The sequence below is a fragment of the Anabrus simplex genome, chromosome 2 (assembly GCF_040414725.1).
Source record: "Anabrus simplex isolate iqAnaSimp1 chromosome 2, ASM4041472v1, whole genome shotgun sequence".
Taxonomy (NCBI): domain Eukaryota; kingdom Metazoa; phylum Arthropoda; class Insecta; order Orthoptera; family Tettigoniidae; genus Anabrus; species Anabrus simplex.
Genome location: NC_090266.1, coordinates 89492878 through 89505412, shown reverse-complemented (window position 1 = coordinate 89505412; position 12535 = coordinate 89492878). Strand labels below are relative to the sequence as shown.

General features: G+C 40.7%; 1 protein-coding gene across 1 annotated transcript in view; it reads left to right on the top strand.

The window, feature by feature from the left end:
• The window catches only part of LOC136864904 (solute carrier family 2, facilitated glucose transporter member 10), a 154668-nt gene that overhangs the window by 78211 nt on the left and 63922 nt on the right, over nt 1–12535 (top strand). The window contains exon 3 of the mRNA XM_067142313.2: nt 8419–8953. Coding sequence (XP_066998414.1) covers nt 8419–8953 — 535 coding nt within the window. The remainder of the gene's footprint in view (nt 1–8418; nt 8954–12535) is intronic.

Sequence of the window (12535 nt, the reverse complement as noted above, 5' to 3'; positions counted from 1 at the left end):
GACCTTGTGGAGCCCCCATGAGGCGCTACAAGGACCAGCTTAAGCATACTATGGAGATGACAGGTCTCAATCCACAAACCTGGAACACGCTTGCTCAAGATTGTACAATTTGGCGCCGGACCATCCCTGCTGCTGTCAATCTGTTTGAAGGGGAAGGGTGCAGATGTGAAAAGGCCAGGAGGGAAGCACGAAAACTCTGTGCGGCACTACCACGCCCTCCTTCAACAATTCTCTGCCATCTGTGTGGATGCTTATTCCATGCTAGAATTGGTCTGTTCAGTCACTGAAAGGACATCCACAGACAGAAGTGAATTTATTGGAACAAGTTAATTACTCGGAAACGAGTTAAAGCCAACGACTACTCTTGTGGTGGTGGTTGTGGTTGTTGGATCTTTATTTTATTATCACACTACTGTAAGTGATCATTGCCACTGGGATATTTCCCAATTGCGATACGTGAATGTTCAGTTCACCTTGGAAATCGAGGTAGACGGAAATCTACTGTTCCTGGATGTTCTAGTGAAACGTAACACCAGTGGGATTCTGAGTTACACAATTTTAGCAATTCAGAATGCTGATTTGGGAGTAAATTTCTTAGTGACTTAGTTCATTCATTACTGCCATTTACTCTGCTTGATGCTTTCACTGGCAGTTAAGGACCCATTATCAATCTACCTTCTGATTCTACAGGACTGAGATATTTTGAATTTATGGTAAGTGGTAGTGAACTCTACGAAAATATTACGAATTACACTAACCTCTCTGCCAAAGGGCGATGTGTGCCACATGTGGTGTGTAGTGTGAGAGTAAGCCTGAGGTGATATTAAATTGTATGGAATATCACTGTAAAATGTTAGTTAAATAGCCTGTGTTGAATAGTTTTAATGTTATAAGACAAGGTGCCAACAATTATGGACTGTCCGTATTTTTTACAGATTTCGCTTCACAATTACGGCATTACGGTCAAAGGGGAAATTATTGTGGAAAAGCAACATTATCACGAAATAATAATTTTCTGTGGAAGAAAAAGGAGCTAAGAGATACGTTCAATTCTTTCGAGCATTACTGCTCAACCCTCCTTGTTTCAATGCTTGTGAGATTGAAACTAAACTTTTTTCAATCGTTGGTTCCTTTTGCTACTCGTAAACATTGTGAATGAAGGAGTGTATCTCCACTATAGATCTGTACGTAATGTTGTATTTGCAGTACTGTATTAAGTGTACCTCATAGTAACTTTGCACAGAAGTAGTTTTCAGTTTGTTAGAAAAAATCAGACAGAATCTAGGCCTACATTAAGCACATCTGCACTGGAATCACTTATGGTCCAGAAGACCAAAATATCACTGGGGGAAGGATGCTTCAGGGAAACCGACACTGAAAAGCAGCTGCTGGGTTCTAAATAAGCTTCAAAGAACTTTATTTCACAGTACTAATGGGTAATCTGCAAATTTTATTGTGTAATATTATATATCCTTTAGAACACGTTCCTGTCAGGAAGGGCAAAGGGCGTGTCATCGAGAAGAGAATGCTTTGGATTGACTCAAACAGTTTTGAGGGTGTTTGGGGGAGGGGATTACTGATTAGTGCTTGACAATAATGTATTTCAGTGTACCACATTTACAGATAGAGATTTTGATTCGATTTTGAAATAACTCACATCAAAGGTTGGCACCTCTGTATAAACAACTAGCAGTTACCTGTGGCTTCACTGCGTGGATTTCATAATTTGTTAAAAGTAATCGTTCCTTGCTACTGTACTAAGACATTATCTGAAAATCCCTAAGGTATAAAAACTTACAGAAAAATTGTGTTTCATTTACCCCAGAAACTCTTTGTAAACCACGTTTGTGGTATTGCCTTTTGGGGCTAAGATGACCATGCGACATAGAACTTTACATGTGTGAAACAGTCCTCCTTCAAGTTGAAAAAAAAGAAACATGTTTCTTTATTTTTAAGAGAGATTCCAAATACCTATTTCCACGTCTGTAACATCTTCAGTTTTTGAGATTGTTTACCTCTTATGTCCAGGCTTCCTCAAAAGGCTAAAATAATAGGGTGAAAACTAGGGATGACAAGTCCAGAAATCAGGTAGGGAAAGGGTTAACAAAATAATAGGGTGAAAACTGGGGTTGACAAGTCCAGAAATCAGGTAGGGAAAGGGTTAACTGAGTACATCCACAATCCTCTGCTTTTACACTGTGATCTGTGACTTTGATTACTTCCATAACTCTTATCAAGTAAATCATTTCATCAGCAGATGGCTCACTATTCTGTATTATATATGGAATAGTAAGTTCATGTCACTGTATTTGAACTTAAGTGTGATGTTTATGCAACAGTTAGTTACGAAATAGAATAAAACATTGTCATCTGGCTGATGAAAGAGGGAGGAGTATAGAGTTTTGGCCATTAGTATTGCAACACCAGGAAGAAAGTGTGCCGTCGCAACCAGAGTTATTGGACATAATACCCATCATACACCGGTGATATGATTACTCATTCAGCTTGGTATGACATACAGAACATGGGGAAATAAGTACTGTGTGGCTTACCACGGGCGGCAGTAACCACTGCTACATGACACAGCATTGATAGGAAGAGACTTTGTATGCCGCCTGGGATATATCCACCTACGCTGCTTCGATGTGTGCCCAAAGTTCATTCTTTGTGGTGGCAGGTGTCCTGTGGCAGGCCAGTCATCATCGGACCATGAACTACACGTTTTTAATGGGTAAGAGACTGGGTGAACACACTGGCCAAGGAAGTAATGTGACATAGTGGTCTTTTAGATACCATAGGGCGATGTGTGCCATATGGGGTGTGCAGAGGTGCCAACTATAATGGATTGTCCGTAATTATTACGGATTTACAGTCAAAGGGTAAATTATTACGGAAAAGATGACATGTTCAGGAAAAAGTAATTTTCTACCGAAAAAAAGAAAAGAAGGGAAAAGGCTCGAAGAGATTGAACATTTCTCCTAAATCGTCCTCGTTTCAATGCTTGTGAGTTGGCAATGATACTTATTCGATCGTGACTTCCTTTTGCTACCCATAAGCGCTGTAAAATTCATTGTGAACGAAGGATCTCAGGGGCTGCTCTTCTCCACTATAAATCCTTCAATAATGTTGTATTTGCTGTGTTAAGTGTATCTGACAGTTGACAGAAAGATTTATAAATAAGTGAGGCCTACATTAAGCACATGTGCACTGGAATCGCTTATGGTTCAGAAGACGAAAATGTCATCACTGTGGGAAGGATGCTTCAAGAAGAACTACACTGAAAAGCTTGAGAAACAAGCTGCAAGGAATGTTTTATCGCAGAACTAACAGGTTGTGTACAAATATGACTGTGTAATATGATATACTTTGAAAGAGATTGCTGGAGGGAAGGGCAAAAGGGTGGTCATTATCGAGAAGGGTGGAGCATGCTTTGGGCTTGACTCGAAATTTTTCTCTATGGTGGAGGGGGATTACTGATAATCCATTTCAAAGGTTGGCACCTCTGGGTGTGTATTGTCTTCTTGGTGCAGAAGCGGGGCTCGTCGGACAAGACAATGGCACTCCATTCTTCCCTCCAAGCCCTACGTACTTTGTACCATTGCAACTACAGACTTCTGTGGTGAGCAGTAATTGGCAGCCACAGGGCTGCTGTAGTTGGCGACAAACTGTGTGTGCGGATACAGGTGGATGTGCTACATTTTTTAAATCCTGAGTGAGGATGTTTGATATGGCTGTGCGGTCTGTAATCACCATGCACACCAGATGTCTGTTCTCATGCTTGTTGGCGCGATGGTATTTTAGGCTTCCTGCACGTCGCTCAGCTCTTTCTTTCTTGACCCACTGATCTCATATGCGCTTCACTATGGTCGTATTACTTCCAACTAATTTTGTGGAAGGATAATCCACAATCCTGATAAGCCACATTTCCCCTGGGTTCAAAGGCTGAGGTCATGTTATTTGACCTGGCATGCTAACTCCACCTTTGCACACAAATGGCAGAGAAACATGATGCCATTGCCTCTCAACACCTTTCTGACCTCCACTTATATTGCATGAAATAAATTTAATGATTAAAGGCTCATATTGACAGTGTCTATTTTTCAGATATTTGAGAGAAAGTACCCCTTTTCAATACCACAAGTCATGTATTTACTTGTTAAAATGCAGTTAAAATACATAGTGGGACATGTTTTGTCCCCTCCTCCTGGACATCTTCAGCCATTTATTAAATAAGCACCATTCCAAAAGTACAGAAATATACGCTAAGTTAAAATGATGTGACACAATGTGATGCTCTGTCTGATTACAACTGCAGTATATTACAACAATAGAAGAATATCTTCCATTGAAAGTCTTTGGAAGAAAGGTCTTCATAAATGATAAATAGTTAAGAGCCCATATAGGGCAATAGTCTTCTTCTTCTTCTTCTTTCCCTTTGTGCCGTTAGGCATCAGGACATTTCAGCCATTTACTAAACTTTCTTCTATCGTGCGCCATTCTCTGAACCTCACTCGGTCTTCCCTCGCTTCCTGATCAGTCCCAAGATGTACTCCTCCCATTCAATCCGTGGCCTCCCTCGTGTTCTTCCTGTTGGTCTGGCTCGCCACACCTGCTTCGCTTTCCTTTCATCTTCCATTCTTTCTAGGTGACCAATCCAGCCCAATCCTCTCCTCTCAATGATGTCCATTATTGGCTCCTGCTGAAGCTCATCTCTTACTGTGATCTCTTCGAGTTTTCCCGGCAACTTTCCATAAATATCTCGTCTCAACGGCAACCAGACGGCTCTCCAGTTTTTTATGCACTGACCAAATCTCTGCACCATACAGGAGGGTTGGCAGGTACATGGCATGATATACCCGCATTTTTGTGTTTCTAATAATTTCTTCCCTATGATTGTGTTGTTTATACCATAGTAAACTTGATTAGCTTTTCTAATTCTGTTGTTTATTTCTGCCTCTAATTTTCCGTCCTCTCGGAAAATGGTGCCCAGATACTCAATTTGTTCTACTTGTTTCAATATCCTCATTGTTCCACTTGATTTGAAGCTGTACTTTTTCTCCTTTGATGAATTGCATGACCTTGGTTTTGCTCGCATTCACTTCCATCCCACGCTCCTGGAAGGCATAAGCCCATTCAGTAAGAGCTTGTTGGAGATCCTCCTCTTTCCCAGCCAAAATCAGAATGTCGTCTGTATAGACCAGGGATTGGACATATATTGGTCTCATGTTCCAGTTGCCAACCTTAATTCTTTTAGTTCTTCTTTTACACTGCTTAATGACTTGGTTCATGAAGATCACAAAGATAAGAGGACTCAAGCTGTCACCCTGTTTTACTCCCTTCACCATTTCGAATTCCCTAGAGCATTCACCAACTATTCTCACCACTCCTTGGACTCTATTGTACATGCTCCTAATGCGGTATAAGAGAGTCTTTGTTACCTTTTCGTCTTCAAGTGCTGCCCAAAGCTGTTCCCTGGGGACCGAGTCAAATGCGGCCTTTAGGTTGACAAATGCAGCTAGAACATCCTTCCCTCGACTAATTCTTTTCTCTATAACAGTTCTTAGTGTATATGTATGGTCGTGTGTTTGTCGACTTGGCCTGAAAGCACACTGTTCTTCCAATTTTTCCTCTACTTCTTGTCTCAACCTCCTCTCCAATGTGCGAGAGTATATCTTTCCGGCCACACTGGAAAGACAAATTGCTCGATAGTTTGCACAGTCCAGAGTGCTGCCCTTCTTATGGATAGGAACAACAATGTTCTCCTCCCAATCCTTCGGAATCTTCTGAATGCTCCATGCTTGTTGGCATATCCTTGTCATCCATTTCACCACTGCCTCTCCTCCATACTTCATAAATTCCGGTGAAATTCCATCCCAACCAGCTGCCTTGCCAACCTTCATTTCAGTGATAGCCTCTCTTACTTCACTCTGCATAATTGTCTCCCCTTCTTCTAGTTCTTCTTCTGCCCTGTTACCGGCGCCTTGTAAATTCTGGTCTGCGCGGAACACATCCTCATAGTAGGTGCTCCATGTATCAAGGATGTCCCGTGGCCTCGTTTGGATCTTCTGGTTCCTATCTTTAATGTTCCTGATTCTCTTTCCAGTTTTGCCTTGGAGGGATCTTAGTATCTTCCAAAACTTCTTCTGATTATTTCTGTATTCTGATTCTATTTCCTCACCAAATTCCTGCCAGTTCCTTTCTTTTGCCTCTTGTACTTGCTGCTTTGCTTCATTACGTGCTTCAACATAGTTCCTCCAGTCCTCTACCCTTCTTGTTCTCATGTACTCCTTCCAAGCTACCGTTTTCCTCCTTACAACTTCCTTGACTTCGTCAGTCCACCACTTTGTTTGTTTCCTTCGTGTGTTTACTGTAGTTTTCCCACAGACCTCTTCTGCTACATTAATAATATTCGTCTTAAATTCACTCCATCTCTCTTCTAAGTTCCAACCTCTCTCAGGTTCTTCTCTTTCTCTTTGCTGAAGTATTTCCCCCAACTTCTGAGCATAATTCTGCCTTACCTCTTCCTCTCTAAATGCAAAAATTCTTATTTTCTCAAATCGAAGATGAGAGGGTGTGGGTGTAGCCGTGAACCTTGTTTTCATAACCAGAAGCCGATGTTCTGTACTCATTTCTGCACTGCGGAAGACCCTTACATCTAGTGCTGCATAAGTCATGTTTTTAGTGTAACAAAAGTAGTCAATACAACTCTTTGCTCCTCGGCCTACTGCCTCAAAAGTTATTTTATGGATACTTTTATGGGGGAAGAAGGTGTTGCCAATCCTTAGCTCATTATCAATACAGAATTCCAGCATTCTTTCACCATTGGTACAGATGGTTCGTTCTGCTCCATGTTGACCCATACATCCATGTCCTCGACGTAACCTATTTCCGATCCTAGCATTCCAGTCCCCCATCACAATAACATGTCTACTTCTTTCCCTAGCTTTATCTATAGCTTTTTGCTATTAAGCATAGAATTGCTCCTTATCTACTTCTTGCATATCTTCAGTGGGGGCATAGATCTGCAATAGCATAATACATTCTTCTAGTTCCAGATCCACTGTGATAAGTCTGGAGTTAATAGGTTCCCATCCTGTCACTTTGTTTTCCACTGCTTCAGACATAATGATGGCCACACCTTATTTTGCCCATTCATTCCTGCTGACTCCTGAGTATCTCATTACATATCCCTTATCCAAATTTATTTGGCCATTACCTTTTCTCTTGGTTTCACTGACTCCAAGTATGGCAAGCTTGTACTTTTCCATTTCTTCGACTATTTCTACCTCCTTCCCTGACAGAGGTCACATTCCAAGTACCAATTCTCATATACCTTTCCACGCCAGGTTGTTCCCTTGTTATCCGTCCGGCTACTCTCATGTTTCTCTGAATAGTTAATTTCATACCATGTGAGTTATTAACCCTACGGAAGCTAGCATGATGAGGGGGCTGCCCTCTTAGCTGTCATGCCAGCCCGTTTTCTGTCAGGGTATCTTCCCTTAGCCTTTGGAGTCCACTCCTTATTTGCAAGGCAGCAGTTTGTGGTTCGCAGTTCCTCTGCCTACTCCGCCGTTGAGGTATTTACAAAGTTCCTTCTTCCGCCTTCGTAGCCATTGACTGCCAACTTCTGATGAATTTATGTGCCATTTCCTGCACACAGGCATCATCTGGCCTCCAAAAGGGGAACTCCTCCGCCCGTAGCAGTTGGCCCCCCTTCTGGTTGTCAGGTTTGGTAATGGCCGCCTGACCCTCGGCCAGACAGTCGCAGGTTGTACCGTCTGTCACATGTGGTAGCAGGATATTTCCTGACCTGACGCTCATAGGGCAATAGTATGTTCTAAAATTAACAGTAAATCACTTTTTTTTGTGGCTGATTTGCATAAAATTGTCTCATAATAAAAAAACCTAACATCCTTCTTGGTGTTGCAGTTTTAATGGCTAATAGTGTATAATGAAAAATAATTAACAGAGAAGGCAGGTGTAAAAGACAAGAGGAATGGAAATGTGAAATGACAAATGACGGCAGAAAAGATGGAAAGGTTAGATAGGAAGTTCGGGGATGAATGAAGACAATGATATAGACAGGATTGCATGTAAATATTTGGTTTCCTAACAATATAGAATCAGACCATGTTTCATGTACTCATCGGGCAAGTACTTTTTTTAAATTCTTTCTCTTAACCAAATTGTTTTGTAAATTGTTTTGAATTTTTTTTTTATTTTTTTTATTTTTGCTAGTGGCTTTTACGTCGCTATTTTAAGTTTTGTATGTGTTGATACCTCTTTGAAGTTGTGAAGTTCAAGTAAAGAGAGATAAGGACGCTCATCCTGAAAGCTCTAATTCTCTGAAGTATGAAAATTTACTTCCAGTTAATAAAGGAATATGTCTGAAGATCTTGTTTCGCATTTATGTTGCAGGTATGTGCAACATTCTTGTCCCTTTGTGCTGTTGACCGTGTTGGACGCCGGCCTTCCCTTATCGTCAGTGCAACATGCATGATGACGAGCATAGCACTTCTAGGAGTGTTTTCTGCTGTGGAGGAGAGTGAAATTGTTCTCCTGTTGGATACTAAACTGGAACCATGTGGAGTAATTGAATCTGGAGGTTCATTGGTTCCGTCACCAGAAGATATTTCTTCCCAGTTGCTTCCAGCAGGGACTCCTCCTTATCCATATTTGCCTACACCTGTATCACTCATAGCAAGAGATTCCTGGAGTGATCTTAATCCTTGTTCGGAGGTTTCTTCTGTACTCTCACCAGGATTGCGGTACTTAGCAATGTTCACTTTGCTATGTTATGAATCTGCATTTGCCTTTGGACTGGGGCCTGTGGTATGGTTACTACTGGCTGAACTATTCCCAGCTGCTGCTAGAGGACGTGCGGTAGCTCTCACTATGTGCCTGCATTGGTTAGCAGACTTTATCATTCCTGCAACGTTTGTTGGTTTTTTAGGTAAGCGAATATTCTGTGTGTTAATTTTAATTTTTTTTTTTTTTTCAGTTTAACCTCATAGTGAGAGGGAGGAATGAGAATTTTATGCTGAACAAATCTATTGGTATTCATCTAAATATTCCCTTAAAATTATCCATTAGTTCTTTTAAATGGAGTAACTTAACCTTTTGCACTCTTATTTATTTTCAGTATTGCTTGTAGCCTACTCAGATTTATTTCAGTACATTTGTTCAAAAATTTTCTCTATTGCAACATACTGGATTTATTCCCAACTAGCTGATGTACCCGTGCTTCGTTACGGAATTCTACATTGTATACAGAATTCTAGGTTAGGTAGTGTACACGTTGCGAGCAAGATTGTATTAAATTGCATAGCTCTTAATGTTACCCTAGAAACGCAGCGGGGAAGTCACCAAATGTCTTTTCTCATATGGAGGCTGGGTTAGGGAATTTTCATTGTAATGGTTGGCCCGCTTGCCTACCATCAGTCACAATCAGGTTGGGGAGTTTTCATTATAATGTGAGAACTCACTCTCCACCTGCCTTTTTACAGTCCTCAGAAAGACTGCCTTAGTGGTTTCCCAATCAAAATGAACGTAGATCATTACAATGACATCATTAAAAACAATGCTTTTATATGAAATACTCGATCAAATGAAAAACCACACATTTGCTCACTTTTAACGAACAGTACTACGCTGCCAATCTAACAGTCCAAAGTTCTAGAGCTGGAATGACCCAACCACAGACAGCCATGATCCTTGAACACTCTTTGTCTTTTTTCGGCGGGGGGGTGGGGGTCAAATAGCGGAGAGTCCCAGGGCAGAAACTCTGCCCTTTTACTAATCTGTTTCGTAGTGGTACCCGATGAGTCGGAAAATCTCAGTTCACTACACTGGCGATGGAAAAATCTATCTGACTTGGAGGCAAATTTTTCCTCCAAGTCAGAGGAGAAATAACCTCTTCACTGCTAATTTGGAATAAAATTAATGTAGAATTTAATAAAAGTGAAGAGGAAGAAGCTTTTCTAAGAAACGGCCCTTTTGAGGGTTGAATTTTGAGTTATTTAGTGAATTGTGGTGCTATAATGTAGAGTAGGCCTAAATTGTAATTCTAGATGAGGTCATACTACTAATAGTAAGTGAGCATTGACCTTAAGTGTGCACACTGCTCATTGGAAAGAGCGCGTCAGAGTAGGGATCGAATAGCTGGAACCAGTGTGTTATGTACCAGCAGAATCAGAAAATGTATGAACCAGAGGAATGACATGCTAAAGAAGAAAGTTTTCCAACTCCCTAGCTATTTCCCGCCAGTATTCGGCCAGGCTGTTATACTCGGTACGCAGCAGTAATCCCATTTATCAGAGTTAAGTGGCAGCATAGGAGACAACATCACAACAAACAATGGTCAATGTAATGTTATTGTTGATCAATGTTAAGCGCCTTCACATTTACAGTAGAAGTTCGTTATAGGGAGAATTCATAACAGCGAAAAATTTACTCGCTATAGCAGATTGTCGTTATATGCGATTTTTGTATAAGTCGAAAAAACCCATACACATTAAAATTTGGTTTGAAACGGCAATCAGTTTGTTCAAAACTTGCGTTTCCACACTACGGCTTACCTGTTATTTTTCGAAATCCAATACTACGTGAAAGTGTATGTTTAATTTAATTCTGAAAAAATATGGTACTGTATTTCTCGGAATCCAAGACGAACCCCAAATTTTCCTTCAAAAAATTTAAATCAGGCTCAAAAAGTATTTTGTAAAATCATATGAATGCCTTTGTTGTACAGTAGGCCTACGCATTTCAGACTATTTTTAGACGCCGAACATTGGCTTTTGTCATGCCGTATTTTTTGCGGCTGCACAATTATCCTTTATTTCTGCGGGTTTAACGACCATTAACTTATAATTGGCATAATAATACTGAAGAGAACCCGTTGAAAATTTTCCGGCAATACCTATTCCATGCGGCTCTACAATGCGATGATCCATCAGGAAATTATTCTTGCTGTCTATAAAACCGTTACTTTTACTCAGCGTCATAATATAACCAGTTACCGCTACATGCACGTCTCGCTTGCCGCCTAGCGTTGTATAGGCCTAATCGCGGACGTTGAAAGTCAACGAACGAGTTTATTGCGCCACGGTATGGCCATTCCGCCCTTGCGATTTTCATGCACATACCTCACAATTTCATCTTCGACTTCTTTAAAGCAACCTTGTTGCGGACCACTGAATGTATTTTTTGTACAGTACGCATTTTTTAGCTCTTTGTCTTCACGCTAACGCCAAATATTGGCTTTAGTTAGGCCTGTGCTGTATTTTTTTGCACAATTACTTTACATTTCCGAGTGTTTAATAACCATTTACTTAAATTGGCATCATAATATCGACAAGAACCCGTTGAAAATTTGCCGGCAATACCTTTTCCACGTATCTTTACAATACGACTATCCATCACGAAAATATACCTGCTGCCTATAAAACTTAATTTTACTAAGCGTCAAGTACAATAGACGTGTTATAACTCTGCCACTGAGCAGCCGGCCTGTCTAAGAATTCGAAGGTTCACATGTTTTGATGCCATTCTGCAGATTTGAGAAACGTTTTTGTAGAGGCTAATAGAACGTCATTCTCTCTTCACTATTTCCCGAGATCTAGTGACGTTACACACAGGCACTGTACAACTGGTTGTCGCGGCTAGCGATGTAGGCTATAGTAAAGAGTCGGTCGTTTACTGTCAACGAGTTTTGTACGCGTGTGAAAAGAAGCAGCGTGGTTACCGTGGTAGTTGCCAGTGGTATCCATTAACTTACTGTTAGGCCGCGAATGCAAGACAACCCATAAGTTTTCACATGAGATTCTGATAGGAAACGTCGTCTTGGATTCGGAGAAATACAGTATCACTCCAGAGGTTTCCGTGGCAAACACTTCAGTTTTCTTTTTCAAACGGCGTCACCTATCCTAACCGTATATGTATCATGAAAACATATTTGAAACACATGTAGAGAAATGATAACCTCCTCGCTAAAAATTTACATGTAAATTGCCTTTCCGAAATTTAACTAGACGTGAGAAGATATGAACTATCCTCTGAAATCAGTGATGTACTCTGCCATATCTTGAGGTGTATCACATTCTTACTAAATTTCCGTATGTGACATTAAAATTAAGAGATCGTTTATCTCAGTCTTTATTTTTAACGAGTTAACAACTGCTATCGGCCACATTATTTACGCATTTATTACGAAATTGTCTTCTTTCATTTCGAATTTTCTTCACGAACAGCAGTCGACGGGTATTACTAATCGACTCTGACATCGCCTTCGAATGTCGACAAGAAAACTCGCTAGTAGACATAGGGAGGAAACAATATCGAAGGTATCGCATGCAATATAATCGCTGGGGTGCATAAATATCGGGAACGGAAAAAATCGCGCGCGCTTAATCGCTCGTAATAACGGATGCGTCAGTGATAGGTCTCTCGCTGTAACCGAAGGACGACACACAGTTTAATATAGGAATTTTGAAGGGACAGAAATATAGTGTCGCTATAATGGAGTTCTCGTTATATG